The sequence below is a fragment of the Erythrolamprus reginae genome, chromosome 2, assembly GCF_031021105.1.
Source record: "Erythrolamprus reginae isolate rEryReg1 chromosome 2, rEryReg1.hap1, whole genome shotgun sequence".
In the NCBI taxonomy this organism is placed as follows: domain Eukaryota; kingdom Metazoa; phylum Chordata; class Lepidosauria; order Squamata; family Dipsadidae; genus Erythrolamprus; species Erythrolamprus reginae.
Window position 1 is genome coordinate 325,541,067 of NC_091951.1, and position 23,816 is coordinate 325,564,882.

A 23,816-nucleotide genomic window follows, 5' to 3' on the forward strand; every position below is an offset into this window, starting at 1 on the left:
ATTAAATATTCAAAAACTATTATTTTAATTGCTATAGCAATAAATAGCAATTTTGCTATAGCAAAAAATAGCCATTAAAATAATATAATTATTATAGTAGCAGTTAAACAGTGTGATTATTACATTATTGGTAGACTTTGCAGCAATAAAGCCATTAAAATAAAAATTATACATTTATTAAAGAATTTTGCATTGAATCCAGATTAGTTTGTGTGTAAGACAGAGATAAAACATTACTAAGCTGACAATTGCAGATGTCTCTAAAGAAAGGAAATTACTAAGGAAACTCACCCACTTTATCACTCGTATGGAGAGGTCTAAAAGTTACACCAAAACATATATTTAAATCTATTTCTGTGTTCTTGTTCTGCAGGCTGATCTTTGTAGGAGTAGATAAAACATGCACAGTCACATTGGCTATACTCTGTGACCTGAAAGAGAGGAAGGCAAAGTTCTGTGTGATCCTAGTCATAAAAAGGGGAAAAAAGTATTCCGGCTTTATATCAAGAATTTACAGAATTAATTTTAAACAAAACATAGCTGCAATCCTATAATTAGGAAATAAACTTCCCTGAGTATCTGATTGCCAAATTCCTGATTAATTATGTATATGTAAAGTTTCCGAAAGATGCTCTCATTATTTCATGAGCCATGTGTCATTAAACACAACAATTCTTTTAAAAGTATCTTGAATAGATGGAGACATTCTAAAGAAATGGCAAAAATTAAAAGGCCTTCGTACATGTGCTAATGCATTTTGGAGAACAGCAAAACCTAAATATTTCGCCAATTTGTAAATATCAACTTCCTGTCCATATGTATCAGGGACATGGAGCACTTCAAACTGAAAAGCCCTCTCGAAGCAGTTTACAGAATCAACATATTGCACAATCTAAGTCCTCATTTAACCAACCTCGGAAGGAAGGCTGAGTGAATCTTGAGCAGGTCAGAATTGAACTGACGAACCGTTGGCATTCAGCAGAATTAGACTGCAGTACTCCATTTCAACCACTGTACCACCACTACGTACACAAAACATGGTTGTAGATTACACTGGCACAACATAAGTCATCATGTGTTTGTTTGTTTATTTATTTATTTATTTTATTAGAGTTGAAAGGGACCCTGAAGGTCATCAAGTCCAACCCCCTGCGCAAGCAGGAAATCCTACGCCTCCCCAGCCAGATGGCAGTCCAATCTCCTCTTGAAAATGTCAAGAGTTGGGGTGTTCACAACCTCCGCTGGCGTGTGACAATCGTGATGACCCAAGCCAAGTACAGTGGTACCTCGACATACGAGTCTAATTCGTTCCAGACCCGAGCTCGTATGTCGATCAACTTGCATCTCGAATGAATGTCTTTAGACTTTGTTTTTCGCGCTGAGATAACTGGAAGCAAGGAATTCTTGCGCCACCTAGTGGAAGCTCGGCTCCTATCCCGAATTTGAGCTCGGGTGTCGAACAGAAATTTTGCTCGCGTCTCGGCTCGTAACTTGGAATACTCGCATGTGGAGCAGCTCGTATCTAGAGGTACTACTGTATGAGTCTAACTGTATGTATTTTATATGCAATATGTCAATCAGAGTACAGCCTGGAGGAAAGTTAAGGTATTTTTTTTATTTTCTTAAAAATCTTCTACTCACCAGAGTTGAATTACATTTCCACTGGCACCCACAGATACATCTGTAATTCCATCATCATTTAAATCAATATGGCCATCTATTGATCTTCCAAAATACTGGAATTGCTGACCAAATGCAGGGTTTGATCCAGATATTTTCTGAAAGATTAAAAGCAAAACAGGAATGTTGACAAACCGAGCAGATAATTGGCAATGTCACAATCAAAGCAACAATATCAGAGGAAATTAGAAAGGTATACAAAAATGCATAGTTTTTTTAAAAAAACCAATGGCTTTTGAACACAGTTCAAATTAAATCATTGCATTTCAATGGATCCAAGATATAGTCCATCCATATGAGAAATGCCATGACTGGCAATTCATCAGTAAACACACTGGGATGATAAAAATGAAGTCAGCTGAAATCTTAACAACTTACCTGCCAATGTAAATATAAACAAAATAAAATTTCTAAAAATTTGGAAAAAAATATTTAGGCAAAGAACAAAAAAATAACATATTCTAAATCAAAATTATTCTGCACAATATAACATTATGCTCCTTACCTGGGAATACTTAGTGTGCAATGTCTTTTGTTCACCATTGTAAATGTATATAGCACCAGCATTTTCATTTTCTAAAGGCGCTCCAACTATCACATCATTAAAGCCATCCATATCAATATCAGAAACAGCAGTGATAGCAGATCCATACTGAGCGTTTTCCAATCCTTCAGGACCTTGAAGGATTTCTCGTTTGCCCAAAATTCCCTTTGATAAAAAATAAAAAGGAATGGAAGTGAAACGCAAGGAAATTTATATTGGTGTTCTATTAATTTATGAACTTAAGATTCTGATACTGAAATAGTTTTAAAATAAATAAATAAATAAATAAATAAATAAATATTAATTCATTCATTTATTCATTCATTCATTCATTCATTCATTCATTCATTCATTCATTCATTCAATCCCAACTCATTTTTGGACTCTGGGCGGCGAACAAGCAATATAGCAGAGTATAAAACAATAATATAAAAGTGTGTAATAATATAAAATCCCTCAACATTCATTCACTAGACACATTCACTCATTTTGGCCGGAGCTAAGTGGCATAGCTCAATGGCCCCAGGCTTGCCTTTCAGGGCCTTTCAAAAGGCCAGGAGGGTGTGGGTTGTACGAATCTCCAGAAAGCTGGAGAGGCCACAGAGAAGGCCCTCCCTCATGGTCCCGCCAGTCGGCATTGTCTGGCTGACAGGACTTGGAGAAGACCAACCCTTTGGACCCTAATTAGTTGCTAGAAAACATGCAGCAGAAGACGGTCCTGCAAATATTCAGGCCCTGATCACCAACATCTTGAATTGATTGTGGAGACCGACTGAAAGCCAGTGATGTACCTTGGGACACCCGCAACAGCTCGCATGGCTGCTTTCTGGATTAATTGTAGTCTACGAACACTTTGCAAGGGTAGCCTCATGTAGAGTGCATTGTAGTAGTCGAGGGAGCATTTTAATAACAAGGGTTTTTAATTGTTTTTTAAATATTGGATTTGTACACTTTATTATTGTGAGCCACTCCGAGTTCCGGAGAGGGGCGGCATACAAATCTAATAAATTATTATTATTATTACTATTACTATTATTATTGGCAAAAATGTGGGGGGAAATTTACAGAGTCCTTTGTATGTTTTTAAATGTTTTTTTGCTTTTTAAAATAGTAATAGAAAAAGAAACAAAACACAAAAATAATTATAATTCAAATACATAGAATCCCAAATATAAATGCCTAAAATTGCTTTTAAAAATGAAAAAAACTGCATCAGAAAAAAGAAAAAATCCAGAACAAAATATAAATGTTCATTAGATTAAATAATAATAACAATAATAATAATAATAATAATAATAATAATAATAATAATAATAATAATTTATTGGATTTGTATGCCGTCCCTCTCCGTAGCCTATATATTGTAATTTATTATAATTTATTATTTATTATTGTAATTTATTATAATGATATCTTCTACATTTCATAGGTACCTTTGTGACCGTGAACATGTAGACTCTTCCTTCTTCTTTTTTAAAATTATTCATAAACATGGGTGCTCCAACCAACAGCACATCCGTTATGGAGTCTCCATTGATATCAACAGAGCACACCACGCTGCCAAAATAAGAGCCAATCTGAAATGACACAATCATTGCTATCAAACGAGGCATGGGGGCCATTACTTTGTAAGAAATTTATATGAATAACACACAACATTAAAACCTTGTGAAACTATCATTACAAAAATAAAAATAAAGATTTCGTTATAAAGTCTACTTTAAAAGCAGATTTTTTTCAGTACAAAGAGAATAAACACACCATTGTTGCAAACTTAGCATTAAAATGCAGCACTTGCCTGCTCTCCTTTTTGAGAGTCAATGATGATTATCTTTCCATGGTCATCAACCTGATAAACTATGACTTTGCCAGTGTAATTGGAACGGGGAGCACCAGCAACATAATACACTGAGTTTTTCATGGAAAGAACAGCGAGAGAATAACCTGAAAGTCCAAATTATAGTAATATTAGACATATTTCTAAATGGGATACATCAAGATGTTAAATCTATACTGAATAGTTTAAATTTGTAAATTTATTTAAAAACTTTATTTAATTACTTAATGCTTAAATGCTGATTAGAAGTTTCAGTATTGAACTCTTAGGAAATTTTCTCTAGCCTAATCGTTCTAGACCAGTGGTGTCAAACTCAAAGTCCATGGCTCAGAACTGGCCCACAGGGTGTTTAGTTCTAGCCCATGGGACCACTGTGATAAGGCCTGGATCCAGCCCATGTGGTGCTTAGATCAGACCTGCGGTGCCTCTGCCAGTAAAAATGGAGCTGTAGAGGGCCACAGTTGGCCTTCCTGAGCTCCATTTTCTACTGGCAGAGGGTTGCAGGAGGCAAACTCAAACTCAACCCAGACAAGACGGAGTGGCTGTGGGTCTTGCCTCCCAAGGACAATTCCATCTGTTCGTTCATTACCCTGGGGCGGGTAATGAACGAACCCTCAAAGAGGGTTCGCAACTTGGCCGTCCTCCTCGACCCACAGTTGACATTGGAACATCATCTTTCGGCTGTGGCGAGGAGGGCGTTTGCCCAGGTTCGCCTGGTGCACCAGTTGCGGCCCTATTTGGACAGGGAGTCATTGCTCACAGTCGCTCATGCCCTCATCACCTCGAGGTTTGATTACTGCAACGCTCTCTACATGGGGCTACCTCTGCAAAGTGTTCAGAAACTTCAGATCGTGCAGAACGCAGACGCGAGAGCCATCGTGGGGCTTCCAAGATTCGCCCACATTTCTTCAACACTCTGTGGCTTGCATTGGCTGCCGGTCAGTTTCCGGTAACAATTCAAACTGTTGGTCATGACCTTTAAAGCCCCACATGGCAATGGACCAGATTACCTCCAGAACCGCCTGCTACCGCACGAATCCCAGCGATCGATAAGGTCCCACAGAGTTGGCCTTCTTCGGGTCCCGTCGACTAAACAATGTTGTTTGGCGGACCCCAGGGGAAGAGCCTTCTCTGTGGCGGCCCCGGCCCTCTGGAACCAACTCCCCCCAGAGATTAGAACTGCCCCCACCCTCCCTGTCTTTCGTAAACTACTCAAGACTCACTTATACCGCCAGGCATGGGGGAGTTGAGATAGCTCTTCCCCCTAGGCCATTACAAGTTATGCATGGTATGTTTGTGTGTATGTTTGGTTTTATAATAGGGGTTTTTAGTTGTTTTTTATTATTGGATTGTACATGTTGTGTTTATTATTGTTGTTAGCCGCCCCGAGTCTGCGGAGCATACAAATCCAATAAATTATTATTATTATTATTAATCACAGTAAAAATAGAGCTTGGGAGGGCCACAAGCTCTGGCAGAAGCTTGCAGGAGGCTGTTGCAGCTGAAAACAGAGCTTAGGAGCCATTTTCACTGGCAAAGTGCTTGAGCCATCACAGGTGCCACCAACATGAGTGATGTCAAGTTGGTCATACCTACCCTTGCCACACCCACTTTGTCCCCCCCCCCCCACAGTCAAACACAACCTGATGTAGCCTTCAATGAAATTGAGTTTGACTCCTCTGTTCTAGACCTACCTTCTAAGACTGGTGCCAATGTCCAGATATTTCTGGACAATTAACTTCCAGTTTTCCCTGGGAAATAGGGATGGAGAAATCTTGTCCAAGAGAGTGGTCTTTTTAAAAAACTTAATTCAATCATTAATTTATTGCCCTTTAAAAGAACTAAACAGGACTTGTAAATGTTCAGCTACATTGGACAAATGTTCTACTGAGGCTTTTTGAATTAGTACTCTCACCTAAGTAGGAGTTCCGACCGTTTTGCAAAACATTTTGAAATGTTGTATTGGGATATATAGTGTCTTTCTCTCCTCTCTTCTGGACCACTGATCCAGTCCATTCATAGGCCCCAACAGCACCCAACATCAGCACTTCCTTAAGAGAAAACAAAATCAAGGCAAGTAATTAACTGTGCTTCAATTAAAAGCTGTTAGTGATACGGTGAAATATTGTGAGTAGTGCTCACTTTTGTCTTAAGTTAGAGACTCTGTATATCCTGTACATTCTTTATTGTAAGTAGCAATACTTTCCACTGCCATAATTGATGTTCTTGAGATGGGAGGGGCAGGTGTCAGAGACTAAGCACATTTTTCTCACACCACCTTGGAAATTCCATGCATTTAATCCCATGCAACATTGAAAAGGATAAATTGCACGGGCAGACTGAATTACATGGCTTACCTGACTATTTTTACAGGTATCTTATTAAATCACATTACTGGTGCATGCATCAATGGTGGGTTGTTCCCGGTTTGGCCTGATTCTAAGAAACAGTAATGCCGGCAGCAGGAAGCTCCACCCACTCACCCGGGATGCTTGTGCGCATGCAGAGAAGTGTGCGCATCAATTACACGGTTGATTCTGACATTCATGTAAATCCCATATACATATTACCATCTATGGGAATTGATTCCACATTAATCTTTGTTGATGTCATAGGGGGAGACCTCAGATTCAATAATAATAATAATAATAATAATAATAATAATAATAATAATAATCATCATCATCATCATCATCATCATCATCATCATCATTATCATCATCATCATTATAATTTATTAGATTTGTATGCCGTCCCTCTCCGAAGACTTGTCTTACGAATCCCAGCAACCAGTTAGGTCCCACAGAGTGGGTCTTCTCCGGGTCCCGTCAACCAAACAATGTCGCTTGGCGGGACCCAGTGGAAGAGCCTTCTCTGTGGTGGCCCCGACCCTCTGGAACCAACTCCCCCCAGAGATTAGAATTGCCCCCACCCTCCTTGCCTTTCGTAAGCTGCTTAAAACCCACCTCTGCCGCCAGGCATGGGGGAACTAAGATACACTTTCCCCCTAGGCCTTTACAATTTTATGTATGGTATGTTTGTATGTATGATTGCTTTTTATATAATGGGTTTTTAACTGTTTTTTAGTATTGGATTTTGTTGTACTGTTTTACTGCTGTTGTTAGCCGCCCCGAGTCTGCGGAGAGGGGCGGTATACAAATCCAATAAATAATAATAATAATAATAATAATAATAATAATAATAATAATAATAATATTTAATCATATCTTTGGTCTGTCTAAGGCAGTGATGGCAAACCTTTTTTTCCTCGGGTGCCGAAAGAGCATGAGCGCGTTCTATCGTGCATGCCTGAGTTCCCATACTCATAATTCAATACCTGGGGAGGGCAAAAACAGTTTCCCCTGCCCCCTGGAGGTCCTCTGGAGGCCAGAAATGGCCTTTTGCCCAACTTTTGGTGGGCCCATTAGGTTCGTGTTTTGCTCTCCCCAGGCTCCAAAGGCTTCCCTGGAGCCAAGGGAGGATAAAAACGCCCTCTCCCATCCTCTCAGAGGCTCTCTGAAAGCCAAAAATGCCTTCCGGAGCCTCTATGTGAACCAAAAATCAGCTGGGTGGCACACACATGCATGTTGGAGCTGAACTAGGGCAACAGCTCTCGTGGAAGCAGGTATGGCTCCATGTGCTACCCGTGGCCCCTGTGCCATAGGTTTGCCATCATTGGTCTAAGGGAAACAGTGATAACACCAAGTCATTACCGGTCTGTAATCTTCTCCATCAGTGATGGTGAACCTTTTTTCTCTCGGGTGCTAAAAGCGCGTGCACACACACTATCGTGCTTGTGCAACTGCCCATATCCATAATTCAGTGCCTGGAGAGGGCAAAAATTGCCTCTCCTGCACCCCCGGAGGCCCTATGGAGGTTAGAAACAGCCCTTTTCCCAACTTCTGGTGGGCCTAGTAGGCCCATTTTTTTTTTGATTCCCTGGAGCCTGGGGAGGGCTAAAACGCCCTTCCCCATTCCCCGGAGGCTCTCCCGAAGCCAAAAGTGCCCTCCCAGAGCCTCCGTGCAAGCCAAAAATCAGCGCAATTGTGTGCTGGAACTGAGCTATGGCAATGGCTCCACATTACAGCAGATATGGCTCCGCGTGCCAAGTGTGGCACCCGTGCCATAGATTCGCCATCACTGTTTTGGATAATTAGGAGCCAATCTCATATCTGTTTTAAGTAAGATTCTGGAGTGGTGGTAGGGCCACAACTTCAGATTTCCTGAACAAAGAGAAAAAAGATATTGGAGGTTTGCATTGTATTGGTTTTAATCTTACTATTATAAAAATATTAAAAGGTACTCAATCTCTTCTCTGGAATTGAATATAAAACTGAGTCAAAGAAATAAACTGATCCAGGCTTAATCCAACTTCAGTCCTTTTGGAGGGAGTGAAAAAGTTCCAATTGAAATTGGCATTGCCAAGACAATTTTGGTGTTCAGGTTTGCTCGCAGTCCCATACATTTTGTTATAGTATCTCCATTACCTGTGAATAAGCAGCACTGAAACCCACTTGTGACATTTCCATCTGAAATAAATCACCTTGATCAGTACCTAGAGAGGAGAAATAAATATATATATTCTATTTACTATTTATTAGGTCTGCACTACTATGAATCTACTCATTGTTCCCATCACCCGTCTCCTCCCAAAAATGACTGTATGACTAACATTTTGTTGCTTGTAAATTTGCAATTTATATTGACTGGTTCCTAATATGATTGGATTGCTTATTTGTACCTGGACTATCATGATTCTTGATGAATGTATCTTTTATGTGCACTGAGAGCATGTGCACCCAACAAATTGCTTGTGTGTCCAATCAGACTCGGCCAATAAAGAATTCTATTAGAAACATAGAAACTTACTAGACTGACGGCAGAAAAGACCTCATGGTCCATCTAGTCTGCCCTTATCCTGTATTTTATCTTACAATGGATATGTGTTTATCCCAGGCATGTTTAAATTCAGTTACTGTGGATTTACCAACCACATCTGCTGGAAGTTTGTTCCAAGCATCTACTACTCTTTCAGTAAAATAATATTTTCTCATGTTGCTTTTGATCTTTCCCCAACTAACTTCAGATTGTGTCCCCTTGTTCTTGTGTTCAGTTTCCTATTAAAAACATTTCCCTCCTGAACCTTATTTAACCCTTTGACATATTTAAATGTTTCGATCACGTCCCCCCTTTTCCTTCTGTCCTCCAGACTATACAGATTGAGTTCATTAAGTCTTTCCTGATACATTTTATGCTTAAGACCTTCCACCATTCTTGTAGCCCGTCTTTGGACCCGTTCAATTTTGTCAATATCTTTTTGTAGCTGAGGTCTCCAGAACTGAACACAGTATTCCAAATGTGGTCTCACCAGCGCTCTATATAAGGGGATCACAATCTCCCTCTTCCTGCTTGTTATACCTCTAGCTATGCAGCCAAGCATCCTACTTGCTTTTCCTACCGCCCGACCACACTGCTCACCCATTTTGAGACTGTCAGAAATCACTACCCCTAAATCCTTCTCTTCTGAAGTTTTTGCTAACACAGAACTGCCAATGCAGTACTCAGATTGAGGATTCCTTTTCCCCAAGTGCATTATTTTACATTTGGAAACATTAAACTGCAGTTTCCATTGCTTTGACCATTTATCTAGTAAAGCTAAATCATTTACCATATTACAGACCCCTCCAGGAATATCAACCCTACTGCACACTTTAGAGTCATCGGCAAATAGGCAAACCTTCCCTACCAAACCTTCTCCTATGTCACTCACAAACATATTAAAAAGAATAGGACCCAGAACAGACCCTTGTGGCACACCGCTTGTAATCTGTCTCTGCTCAGAATACTCACCATTAACAATAACTCTCTGATGTCTACGCTTCCATCTATTGTCAAATCTAGCAATCTAGCCTGCTTTATTCCCCAACATTTCTGATCTTATGTCTTTTCTCTCACACTAACATGTAATTGTTTGCTATTGGACATGCATGCCATCTATTCTTTGCCTCTGTCCTTCCCAGTTTTAGCCTCACAGGGTTTGTGTGTATGTATGTAAGCATGCATGTGCAAAAGAGAAAGGGTATATCCGAAAATGAGTTAGGGATGAACTGCATTTAGAATTGAGGTATTTTATTTGAAAGGTAATTGATTTTAATTCATTAGCTTTGCCATTGATATTCTTTGTAAAACTTTGAGTCTCATCACATGCACCCAGATATACAAATGTATTATAACTGCAGGCAGAAAACCATTCTCCAAATAACTTTAGGAGAGAGCTGCAAATCCTAATTGATTAGGCAATGTGTAGGAGTTTCAGGGAGCTTCTAAGCAGTTTGATTTTATTTATTTATTTATTTATTATTTAGATTTGTATTAGATTTTCGTTTGGATGGGGAGAAATTACCAGACCATGTTATTTCAGGTAAATATGATAATATACAATGCAACAGAATTGTGATATTGTTTTGAAAAAAATAAGAGTTGGGAGATTTTTCTGATATTGATAAATATTTTTAGGATCATTTACATGTTTGCTGATTTGTTTTAAAAAAACCCACTAAATCCTAAATTTGCTCTCTGTTTACTATAAATTGTCTACCCCTTTTCCCTATACATAGCATTTGCCTTTAATAACTTAACAACTCATCATACAAATACATAGAATCTGGTCATCACTTATTTTGCATTTTTAAATGTTGTTTAAAAACAGTATATTTGTTACCTTCTAAGCTGAAAATCCGTTCCCCCAGTGTTCCTGCTTTTTCTAAAAGTGCTTGCTCAGACGACACGTTAAAAAAAAAATTAGATGTAGGCTTGCTAGCAATGGCTTTGATTTCTTCGATAAGTTTTTTAGTATCCTTGTCCTGTCTAATTAAATATCCTAATACCTAGAAAAATATAAGAATGAAAAAAAAAACATATGTAATAAGAAATGCCAAAAGGAATCTAAAATACAGTGGTACCTCTATCTAAGAACACCTCTACTTATGAACTTTTCTAGATAAGAACCAGGTGTTCGAGATTTTTTTTGCCTCTTCTCAAGAACCATTTTCCACTTACAAACCTGAGCCTCTGAAACTGTAACGGGAAAAGGCAGGGAGAAGCCTCTGTGGGACCTCTCTAGGAATCTCCTGGGAGGAAACAGGGCCAGAAAAGGCGGGGAGAAGCCTCCATGGGGCCTCTCTAAGAATCTCCTGGGAGGAAACAGGCCCTCCACCCTCCCTGTGGTTTCCCCAATCGCATACAGTATTTGCTTTTACATTGATTCCTATGGAAAAAAATTGCTTCTTCTTACAAACTTTTCTACTTAAGAACCTGATCACAGAACAAATTAAGTTCATAACTAGAGGAACCACTGTATTGTACATTTGTTATGTGTTTTCTTCTTTTATTCCTTTAACCAATTGGATGTTTTAAAGTTGTTGGCCATGAGAGATCAATGAAACAATTCTTTGCTTTCTTTTAAATAAAGTTATTTTCTCCCTTCAGTAAGCACACAGTAATGAAAATTAAAGATGTGTGAAGAAAACTTTTTAAATGAGAGGTACAACAGCTTCAACTTAATGCCTCTTTTCTCAGGATGATGCTACATTTTGGGGGGCAACCGTGAAAAACCTGTTAAAAGATATAGCTATTTAAAGAGTTGCAAATTGTGTTCTGTAAATAGCGTTGTGCTTTTTGAAGCCCTTTTTTGCCTTTAATTTCAAAATGCTGTATTATTTTTCTTTACTGACCAGATTCTATTTTTTATTAATATTTTTATTGATTTTTATAATATAAAACACACACACACAACATATTATATATAACATGTGCTCAGTGATCCCACCACCAGACAATCAATCATACCCCACCACCAGTTGGGGGTATTTCTTGTATAAATCATTTAAACCCAAGAGTGAAATATTTCTTTACATATTATAGAGTGATTCCAACTTGTTTCTTATAGCATGGTTTCGGATCCTACTCGCCATATATCGTCTTACCTTGTCCCATCGCCCCATCAGCCATTGCAAATCAGTTTCATTAATCGAATTCATCCTTTTATCCATAATATCGAATTGAATGTGGTCCACCATATACCTATACCAATTTTGCATTGTCCATTTTGTCACATCTTTCCACCCCAAGACTATTACCGCCTGAGCGCTTTCTATCGCTGCTTGTTTTATTTCTCTGTATTCTCCCATCTCACTACTTTTTACTAATACTGCCATTTCCTTAGTAATCGTCCATCTTATATTTAATATCCTATTAATATCCTCTTGCACTTTTTGCCAAAGGTTCTGCACCACTGGGCATTCCCAATGCATAAACACTCCTTTATCTTGGCACCTATGCCAACAGATACCTTTAACGTTCTGCTGAAAGTGTGCAAGTTGAATGGGTGTGTAATACCACTTATGTAATATTTTCCTTCTCATTTCCCTAACTCTTGTATTCTTGATTTTCCTTATATTCTCTACTGTATTTTCCATCTCTTGCACCTCTACTTGTATCTCATTTTCCCACCATTTAGTCAATCCTTGGATCACATCCCCGTCTGACTTCACTAACATCTTATATATATTGCTTGCTTGCGCCTTAGTACCCTCAGCTTTTTCTCTTATTATTTTCTCTAACTCTATCTCCTCCCTAAATAGTGCTTCTTTATTCTCCCTTTCATTCAGGTATTTACACATTGCATTTATTTGTAGCCATCTTCCCTTATCCAACCACCATTCTATACGATTTCTACTTGGCCTCCCATCCTTCTCATATAACTGTTCTATCTTAGTTATCCCTCTTGCCTTCAACTCTCCTATACCCCTATTTAAATTTATTTCATTATCTTTATTTATTACATAATCAATGACAGTTTTGATTTATATAATCCTATTTTCCCCTGCCATTTTTTCCAAATTTCCATAGTCCCTTTCATGGGACGTATTAGTTTATTTAAGTCACTCCTATTCCACTTTATAAAGATTAATTCTCTATTCTTCATCCCGTTTATCTTAGAAACTCAGATCTTAGATTCTCTTTGATCTCCCAAGAATGCTTTACTCCTCTGCTTTCCTTCAAGAAGGATTTATGATGTTTTAAGGAGGAATTTCACCTTTATTTAATATATCATAATTAGAGCTCGAAAAATGAGGCGCGTCTAGCCTTCACGCATTCGCAATCCTCCTACTGATCAGATTCTAGATCAATGTTTCTAAATCTCAGAAACTTTAAGCGTGTGAACGTCAACTCCCAGAAATTCAACATCTTAACATTTTTGAGGTTTAGAAACACTAATCTAGATTAGAGATGTCAAACTGGTGGTCCATGGGCCCGGATGCCGTACATGCAGGTTATGCCCATCACAAACATTGTGATTCGTCACATGATGCCAATGTAATGTGGTGAGTTTGACACCTGTAATCTAGACTATCAGAGTAACATAACTTTTATTCAATTTTCCCCCCAAGGCATATGTCAATAAACCTATTTAAAGGTTTATTGGTCATCTAATTTATGAATTAGATAAGTGATGTAACAGAACTCTCAAATACAAGACTATCTTAGTCTGATCCTGGGTGGGATGGCCATGTTTACCAAAAAAATAGAACGGACTTGTTTGAGGACATGGTTCTGGATTTATCAAGAGGTGAGTAGATCTCATCACCTCGAGGTTTGATTACTGCAACGCTCTCCACATGGGGCTACATCTGAAAAGTGTTTGGAAACTTCAGATCGTGCAGAACGCAGCCGCGAGAGCCGTTGTGGGGCTTCCAAGATTCGCCCATGTTTCTTCAACACTCCGTGGCTTGCATTGGCTGCCGATCAGTTTCCGGTCACAATTCAAAGTGTTGGTCATGACCTTTAAAGCCCTACATGGCATTGGACCAGATTATCTCCGGAACCGCCTGCTACCGCACGAATCCCAGCGACCGATAAGGTCCCACAGAGTTGGCCTTCTCCAGGTCCCGTCGACTAAACAATGTCGTTTGGCGGGCCCCAGGGGAAGAGCCTTCTCTGTGGCGGCCCCGGCCCTCTGGAACCAACTCCCCCCAGAGATTAGAACTGCCCCCACCCTCCCTGTCTTTCGTAAACTACTCAAGACTCATTTATACCGCCAGGCATGGGGGAGTTGAGATAGCTCTTCCCCCTAGGCCATTACAAATTATACATGGTATGTTTGTGTGTATGTTTCGTTTTACAAATAGGGTTTTTTAGTGTTTTTTATCATTGGATTGTACATGTGTTTATTATTGTTGTTAGCCGCCCCGAGTCTGCGGAGAGGGGCGGCATACAAATCCAATAAATTGTTATTATCATTATCATTATCATTATTATTATTATTTAGTCAAAGTCTTAGAAGGCAGAAGATAATTAAAGACAATTTTATTTTTTTGGGCCTTGATTCTTAGAAAGGTATAGCATATGTCTTGCGGGAAGATTGATTTATAATTTCATTCATTACTCCTGTTGCTTCATACGTAACACAAGGAAACCAGAGTCTTTTGATTTGGGTGTGCTAAAAACGTTTTAAAACTATTCTATAAAAATTATTTATACAAAGCTAACAGAAACTAGAGTAGCAAGAATGAAAGTTTTACTTACAGCTATGCCAAACCTTGTAATATTATCCCCGTTGCATTTTGCTATTACTTCTTGCAAATCTGAGCCATCATGCGATTCACCATCTGTGACAACCACCATGACTTTTGAGGCTGTTGGTCGCCCACCAGCTTCTTTTGAAAAAGCATGTTGCCTGCAATAAACCACAGGTGCAATTCACATGACACGAATCTAGAATAGAATAGAATAGAATATAGAGTAGAGTAGAATAGAATAGAATATAGAGTAGAGTAGAGTAGAATAGAATATAGAGTAGAGTAGAATAGAATATAGAGTAGAGTAGAGTAGAATAGAATATAGAGTAGAGTAGAATAGAATAGAATAGAATATAGAGTAGAGTAGAATAGAATAGAATAGAATATAGAGTAGAGTAGAATAGAATAGAATAGAAAGTAGAGTAGAGTAGAATAGAATAGAATAGAATATAGAGTAGAGTAGAATAGAATAGAATATAGAGTAGAATAGAATAGAATATAGAGTAGAGTAGAGTAGAGTAGAATAGAATATAGAGTAGAGTAGAATAGAATAGAATATAGAGTAGAGTAGAATAGAATAGAATAGAATAGAATATAGAGTAGAGTAGAATAGAATAGAATAGAAAGTAGAGTAGAGTAGAATAGAATAGAATAGAATATAGAGTAGAGTAGAATAGAATAGAATAGAATAGAATATAGAGTAGAGTAGAGTAGAATAGAATAGAATGTAGAGTAGAGTAGAGTAGAGTAGAGTAGAATAGAATATAGAGTAGAGTAGAGTAGAATAGAACAGAATATAGAGTAGAGTAGAATAGAATAGAATAGAATAGAATAATTTACTGGCCAAGTGTGATTGGACACATAAAGAATTTGTCTTTGGCGCAGATGCTCTCAGTATACATAAAAGAAAATATACATTTGTCAAGAATCATGAGGTACAACACTTAATGATTGTCATAGGGGTCAAATAAGCAATGAAACAATCAATATTAATACAAATCTTAGGATACAAGCAACAAGTTACAGTCATACAGTCCTAAGTGGGGGGAAATGGGTGATACTAGGAATGATGAGAAAAAACAAGTAGAAATAGAAGTGCAGACTAAGTAAAAAGTTTGACAGTGTTGAGGGAAGTATTTGTTTAGTAGAGTGAGGGCGTTCGGGAAAATCTGTTCTTGTGTCTAGTTGTCTTGGTGTGCAGTGCTCCGTAGCGATGCTTTGAGGGTAGGAGTTGAAACAGTTTGTGTCCAGGATGCGAGAGGTCAGTAAATACTGTATTTTCACCGCCCACTTTTTGATTCGTGTAGTATACAGGTCCTCTATGGAAAGCAGGTTGGCAGCAACTGTTTTTTCTGCAGTTTAATACTGGTATTTCATTACCAGTTCCCTCTAGCAACAAAATAAAGTTTTGGGAGTGGGGGGAACAGTAACCTTTTGGTACAAAAATAATTATTCCAATATTATTTTAATCTGGGATCAGCAACTAATGGACCACATGGGACCACAAGAATTCATTTTGGATCTTCTCAAGCCCCTAGAATCAGGCTGTTGAAATTCAACAGTAAACCATCCAATTGCAAAGATACTTGTTCCTCACGATTAGCAGAATAAAGATTATCAGATGTATAAACTGTTGGACTGGCTTAATATGCCTAAAAGTTGCATCTGAGCAAATAAAAACCCTAAAAGTCCTATCCAAAACTGCCCAGCATTGTTGATTTAAAATAAGGCTTTTTCATGCCAAATGATTAGTCCTCATATTTTAAACATGCTATCGTATATTTCTTTAGTATTAAAAAGAATACCTATTTACCATAGCTGGCCATTACTTTAAAGTTTACCTTGCATATTCAATGGCTCCGAATGTATTCGTTTGGTCCCCTCCTCTTTGAACGGTTTTCGACATTGCTTGTTCGACAGCTTTTTTGTGAGTGTAGGTATTCAGGTGGAAAACAACCCTTGGGAAATTGCCATACTGAATTAAGCCTACCTGAAATAATAGTTAAAAGAAATTTTTAAAAAGAGCATAATAAACTAGCTTCATTAATCTTTTTCTCTGCATTGTACAAAATGTAAGTTTAGTTTTCAATTTGTGCATAAAGTGAAACTTTTTTACTATGGCTGTATCCTATGGATGCAAAATGTTAACATTTAATTTTTTTCCATACACTTCAGGCCAACTCCTTCTTCCAACAACAGTTTCAGAGAATTGTGGAATTCAGTAGTAAACCTGGTAAATGGGACTTGTAGAATAAAAACTATTTTTATATAAACAGTTTTAGAAGATTTTCCAAATAAATCAATTTTCTGCTCTGACCTGGCAACATCTGGAATATGATATCCCTTGTAGGTAGATTATATTTCATGCAGCAAAAGTGTTGTTTCTTAATATAAAGGCTGCCAATATACACAAACCAATGACTGAGAAGGGAATACTTCCTTTTATAACCAAGAAGGTAAGTTCTGGATTAAATTTTTTTCCGAATATTGATCCCAAGAAAACATGGTAACACCATGGGCACAAAGTTGAAGCCTTAGATATTTCTTGCAAATGTTTTTTATCACAATACATCGTGCTAACTTACCATTTAATTATGCTACCCCGAATAGCCATAATTAGTTGGGTTCATACAATTTCTTATGTCAAAACAAGATCGCCCATAGAATAACTCAGTGGGTGCTATGAACCAGAAGATATTCTACTAATAAACTTCAGAGGTAAAATGAATTCAAAGCCTCCATAAAAATTGTATGTCTTTATGACAATGCTAATATTGGCCAATTTCTACTCTTCAAAGTTATTTCATCAGGCAAGGTCATTTATTCACAGGCTAATCTGATCAATGAAATAATGTATCCCAGCAATAGCAAAAGTTATTCATTTGTCTCTTATTTTCTAAGATGCCAACAAAAACAACAACCAAACATTTGTCTCTGCTGGAACAAAAATATATAAAAATATGGAAAGGAAAAACTAGTACTAATATTATGAGGACTCCACTATTTATTTTGGAAGAAATTGAAAAGCTAGTAGTACCAAATTTTTTGGAGTATAAGACACACTGCTTCCCCACAAAGAGGTTGGAAATGCTGTCCCGAAGCCCCGTCACCCACCTGCAGAGAGCTCCTGGGTGCTGAAGGATGGCAAAACACCTGTTTTTGCCATCCTCAGTCTGTTTTGACCATTTTGCACTCCTGGGGACTGCGGGAAGGCAAATTATGCCATTTTTGTTTTAAAAAAAAAATGGGCGAAAAATGGCCCATTTTTCACAAAAACGGGCGCAATTTTGGCATCCCCGAGACCCACTGCCCACCTGATTTTTGCAAAAATGGGACTGTTTTTTCCTTCTAATTACCCCATCTAGCATGACTGGTGGAGGAATTCTGGGGGTCCACTAGTCTTAAAGCTGTCAAGTTTGAAGACTTCGGGGTTAGGGATGCAAGAGTCTTCAAACTTGGCAAGTCCCCTTGTGGACTTCAACTCCCATTCCTAAGCTAGCATGTCTGGAAGAGAAATTCTGGGAGTTGAAGTCCACAAGTCTTAAAGCTGTCTAGTTTGAAATTTGTAAAAAGTGTACATGGCTGTAAAAAGTATACATATTTGTAAAAAGTATTCTGCTACACTGGTATTTTATTAAATAACACAGCATTTGCTTCAGAATACTTTTTTCCTTGTTTTCCTCCTCTAAAATCAGGTGTGTCTTATATTCCGGTGCTTCTTATACTCTGAAAAATACGGTAATTAGATGATAGCAATAGCATTTAAATATCACTCCATAGGGCTTTATAGCACTCGCTGAGCAGTTACAAATGTAAACATATTGCCCCAATAATCTGGGTCCTCAAAAGACTGAATCAACCTTGAGCCCCATCAGAATCAAACTCTTAGATCTGGACAGAGTCTGTCAGCAATACTGCGTTCTAACTACTGTTCCACGAGACCTCTTCAACTTTAATACTTTTTGTTTTGTTTTTTCTGCTTCTCGTGCTACAACTGCAGGGGGGGAAAGTCTTCAAGGCTAAGGAAAATAATTATTGGTCAAGGAGCCAAAATCTACGTCTACATTTATATTGTTTTAATTTGCTTACCTGTGTTTTTGTTGGCCCTATATCTAAACCTTGAACGAATTTTATCAAAAATTCGTTCACAGCATCCCATGGATAAATACTGTTTGACTCATCACATATGACTACCACATCGACAACTGAAGAACAGTCTGAAAAGAAAACGTCAGAAATCACGTTTCTATAAGAATTCTCTTCTGTGCAAACCTGTGTCATCTGGTGTTAAACATTTGCAGAGTTAAATTAAAATTGCATGGAAGTGTTTTTTTGCTACTTGCATTTGAAGGCATTTTGCTTCTCACCTGAAAAAGCTCCTTCATCACTGACCCCATGATAAAACCCATACACAGTATTTTAAAAGAGACATAATCACATGCATACACACCAGGATTACAGGACATTGTGAAGTGTAAAGCACAGATATTTAACTCTTTCCATGCTAAGTGCAACAAAGCAACCACAGCCTCTACTTCAATCCTATTCCAGCCATCACTCCTGTCCAGAAGCAATTTGTCCATTTTATCCATTAGATAAGCTCTAAATAAGATGGGCACAAAGCCAAATGTGCCATTAAATATTTCTATAATCACAGCAATTAGCCACTAGTCACAATGGTCTAAACGTATAAAAAAAGTCTAACAGAAATAAGTATTGCTAAATAGCTCTCTCATGCAGATCTAGAAGAGTAATATTTCTACTTCAAAAGGCACATTTATTTATTTATTTATTGTTAGAGTTGAAAGGGACCACGAAGGCCATCATGTTCAACCCCCTGCCCAAGCAGGAACCCTATAGTACACCAGTCAAGTGGCAGTTCAATCTTCTCTTTAAAATGTCCAGTGTGTTGGAGTTCACAACGTCTGCTGGTAGGTTGTTCCATTGGTTGATCGCTCTGGCCGTCAGGAAGTTCCTCCTTATCTCCATGTTGAATCTCTCCTTGGTCAGCATCCAGCAGTTGTTCCTCGTCCAGCCCTCTGGTGCCCTGAAGAATAAAGTGATCCCCTCCTCTCTGTGACATCCCCTTGTATACTTGTAGACTGCTATCATGTCCGCTCTGGCCCTCCTTTTCTCTAGGCTATCCATGCCCAGTTCCCTCAGTCTCTCTTCGTAAGTCTTGGTTTCCAATCCCTTAATCATCTTGGTTGCTCTTTTTTGCATCTTCCCCAGAGTTTCAATGTCTCTTTTGAAGTGTGGTGACCAGAACTGAATAGAGTACTCCAGGTGTGGTCGGACCAGGGCGTAGTAGAGTGGTATTAAGTATTTGTTATACTTAAAGCAGTGGTGGACTGCCGCCAGTTCAGAGCCCGAAATGGTGGCAGTAATCTGTCTTCACTCACCGAACTAGCAGAGACAGGAAGTTGGCCATATCTTCGAACTGGTCCTCCAGTCGCTGCTCCCCAAAAGGGGCTGGCAAAGAACTCTCTGTGCATGTACAAAAGTTTCTGCGCATGCACAGAGGGTCACTTCCCCAATGTGACGTGACGCTATTACCCCGATGCAAAACATGAACCAGTAGGGAAGGTAGGTGGAACCCACCCCGACTTAAAAGCTGTACCACTTACCTTACATTAAGCTGCCAAATATAGGTTGCAGAAACCTTGGTGATCGTTAGATAACAACAATGAAATTCAAAAAGCTATAAATTCTTCTGCCACCTAGCAGTCTCTTGGATGTTTGCAATTCAAATCAGGCAATACTATATTTCATGCATTTATTGTCTCTCATTTTTCAAACATCTCTTATAATAATAATGTGTGTTGATACTTATTGCCTTACTTTGCACTGCAGGTGAAAAACTTCTCAGGATCTGAAAACTGGGACTGAATTCAGAACAGATTCCTGTCGCATAGTACTGGCTTCCACACTGTTGAGCCCATAAAGGACCACATGCCTTAAAAACAAAAAAAGGAATGATATTCAAACGGAAAAACAAAAATACAGCACCTGACAGTAGAGCAGACATAGCTTTGATCTTTTCCCTCGGAGATTTATGGCATATTTTTTACAAGCTGCTTTTTTAAAAAAATGTGCTTTGTTGAACAGTCCAAAGGGACAAGCATAAAGTTCAACCTTAACAAATGAGGCTTACACTAAGCATTTTACTCTTTTGTTGTAAGCCGCCCTGCAGAGAGGGGTGGCATAGAAGGGGTGGCTGTGGCGAGGAGGGCGTTTGCCCAGGTTCGCCTGGTGCACCAGTTGCGACAGGGAGTCATTGCTCACAGTCACTCATGCCCTCATCACCTCGAGGTTCGATTACTGCAACGCTCTCTACATGGGGCTACCTCTGAAAAGTGTTCGGAAACTTCAGATCGTGCAGAACGCAGCCGCGAGAGCCATCGTGGGGCTTCCAAGATTCACCCATGTTTCTTCAACACTCTGTGGCTTGCATTGGCTGCCGATCAGTTTCTGGTCACAATTCAAAGTGTTGGTCATGACCTTTAAAGCCCTACATGGCATTGGACCAGATTACCTCCGGAACCGCCTGCTACCGCACGAATCCCAGCGACCGATAAGGTCCCACAGAGTTGGCCTTCTCCGGGTCCCGTTGACTAAACAATGTCGTTTGGCGGGCCCCAGGGGAAGAGCCTTCTCTGTGGTGGCCCCAGCCCTCTGGAACCAACTCCCCCCGGAGATTAGAACTGCCCCCACCCTCCCTGTCTTTCGTAAACTACTCAAGACTCATTTATACCGCCAGGCATGGGGGAGTCGAGATAGCCCTTCCCCCTAGGCCATTACAAGTTATGCATGGTATGTTTGTGTGTATGTTTGGTTTTATAATAAGTGTTTTAGTTGTTTTTTATTATTGGATTGTACATGTTGTTTTTATTATTGTTGTTAGCCGCCCCGAGTCTACAGAGAGGGGCAGCATACAAATCCCATAAATTATTATTATTATTAAATCTGAGCAAATAAATAAATAAACTCAAACCAAGCAAATTACACAACAAGGTCTTTTGTTTGGTGCACTGGGCTGTCTTTCTCTCATTATGAACTTATATTGCCCACATGAGTGTCCTAAAAACATCATCTATTTTGCCTAGCACCCTGAGGATTGCTGGCACTAGCTCATTTCCTTTGATGGTATTCCCCATTGTATGTTTGTTTATTATCTTGTAATCTCTTCCTCTCCAATTTCTCCACTTTGCAAGGCGAATGGGAAATGGGTTATGCACTGGCGAGAATGTCTATTTTTTTTCTCCCAGTGCCTGACTATTTTTCTCTCTCTCCTCTACCTCGCAGAGCAGAGAAACTGAAGTGAAAAGCATTACAAGAAAGTGATCAGGCAATTATATATCAAGGCAGTCTTTAAATTGTTATTAAAATTATTTATCAAGAACAACAGACAACAACATTACTGTATTTTAGGAGTGTAAGACACACCTTTTTCCTCCCTAAAAGAGGCTGAAAATTGGATGTCTTATACGCTGAATGTAGCTTTTTTCGAAGCTTTTTTATCAGCACTAACTCCCAGCTCTTACCTTGCAGGCTGTTTCATTGTTACTCCCTGTGAAGAATGTTTTCCAAGCCCTATGTTTTTGTAGGTTTTTCTCATTGCTCTATCTTGCTCTGAATGTTTCTTTCCAGACCTAACCAGGTGCTAACAATGTTCCAAGCTCTTACTGGCTTGCAAGTTCTTTCATTGTTACTTTCTCCGAATAAGGTTTTTTTAAAGCCCTAACCAGGGGATAAAATAATGTGCTGAAGCTGACAAGACTAAGTGATGTGCCGGTGTCTGGAGGCTGTTGGGGTCTGGATGGGTGTCAACAGACTCAAACTCAACCCGGATAAGACGGAGTGGCTGTGGGTTCTGCCTCCCAAGGACAATTCCATCTGTCCATCCATAACCCTGGGGGGGAATTATTGACCCCCTCAGAAAGGCTGCACAACTTGGGTGTCCTCCTCGATCCACAGCTCACATTAGAGAACCATCTTTCAGCTGTGGCGAGGGAGATGTTTGCCCAGGTTTGCTTGGTGCACCAGTTGCGGCCCTATCTGGATCGGGACTCACTACTCACAGTCACTCATGCGCTCATCACCTCGAGATTCAACTACTGTAATGCTCTCTACATGGGGCTACCTTTGAAAAGTGTTCGGAAACTTCAGATCGTGCAGAATGCAGCTGCGAGATCAATCATGGGCTTCCCAAGGTATGCCCATGTTACACCAACACTCTGCAGTCTGCATTGGTTGCCGATCAATTTCCGGTCACAATTCAAAGTGTTGGTTTTGACCTATAAAGCCCTTCATGGCATCGGACCAGAATATCTCCGGGACCGCCTTCTGCCGCACTAATCCCAGCAACTAATTAGGTCCCACAGAGTTGGCCTTCTCCGGGTCCCGTCGACTAAACAATGTTGTTTGGCGGGTCCCAGGGGAAGAGCCTTCTCTGTGGTGGTCCTGACCCTCTGGAACTAGCTCCCCCCAGATATTAGAACTGCCCCCACCCTCCTCGCCTTTCGTAAACTCCTTAAAACCCACTTCTGCCGTCAGGCATGGGGGAACTGAGATAACTTTCCCAGGCCTATACTGTTTATGTATGGTATGTTGTGTGCATGTTTTTAAATTATGGGTTTTTAGTTTTAATTATTAGATTTGTATTATATATTGCTTCCTATTACTGTTGTGAGCCGCACCGAGTCTACGGAGAGAGGTGGCATACAAATTAAATAAATAAATAAATAAATAAATAAATAAATAAGAAAGAACGCTAGCCAGATGAATATCTGGTAAGCAGATTTTCCCCCTCCCTATTTTCCCCAAAACTAAGGTGCGTCTTATATTCTAGTGCGTCTTATACTCCAAAATATACGGTAATCACACATATTTACAGATGAATTGAATCAGGAAGACCTTGGTGATTGGTTTAGGGAAGGATTGGGGATCCCTGAGCACTAACAGGACTAAAGACTGGATTACAGCACAGGCCAACGATGGCCAACATCTGGCTAAACTCCAACAAACTTCTGACTTTTCAATGCAATTGCTTTTAGTAATTCCCATAAATGCTGCACTATGTTGGAATAGTCTCTGTAGTATAGGAAACATTATCCACAATGAAGGAAGTCATAAGGCACTTAATTTTGTGTGTCTGCAATATATAAACTAAACC

At 39.2% G+C, this 23,816-nt stretch overlaps 1 protein-coding gene across 2 annotated transcripts in view; it reads right to left on the bottom strand.

The window, feature by feature from the left end:
- ITGA2 (integrin subunit alpha 2) overlaps positions 1–23,816 on the bottom strand; it is an 87,500-nt gene that overhangs the window by 24,651 nt on the left and 39,033 nt on the right. For both annotated transcript variants that reach the window (XR_011558365.1, XM_070743359.1), the window contains exons 5-16: positions 20,483–20,597; positions 18,731–18,858; positions 16,483–16,631; positions 14,649–14,799; positions 10,783–10,948; positions 8,549–8,616; positions 5,977–6,112; positions 4,023–4,168; positions 3,658–3,801; positions 2,186–2,389; positions 1,642–1,778; positions 292–431 (exon numbers count right to left, since the gene is read on the bottom strand). Coding sequence is in view for 1 of the 2 variants with exons in the window: in XM_070743359.1 (XP_070599460.1) it covers positions 292–431; positions 1,642–1,778; positions 2,186–2,389; positions 3,658–3,801; positions 4,023–4,168; positions 5,977–6,112; positions 8,549–8,616; positions 10,783–10,948; positions 14,649–14,799; positions 16,483–16,631; positions 18,731–18,858; positions 20,483–20,597 (1,684 nt within the window). In the remaining variant the exon portion in view is untranslated. The remainder of the gene's footprint in view (positions 1–291; positions 432–1,641; positions 1,779–2,185; positions 2,390–3,657; positions 3,802–4,022; positions 4,169–5,976; positions 6,113–8,548; positions 8,617–10,782; positions 10,949–14,648; positions 14,800–16,482; positions 16,632–18,730; positions 18,859–20,482; positions 20,598–23,816) is intronic.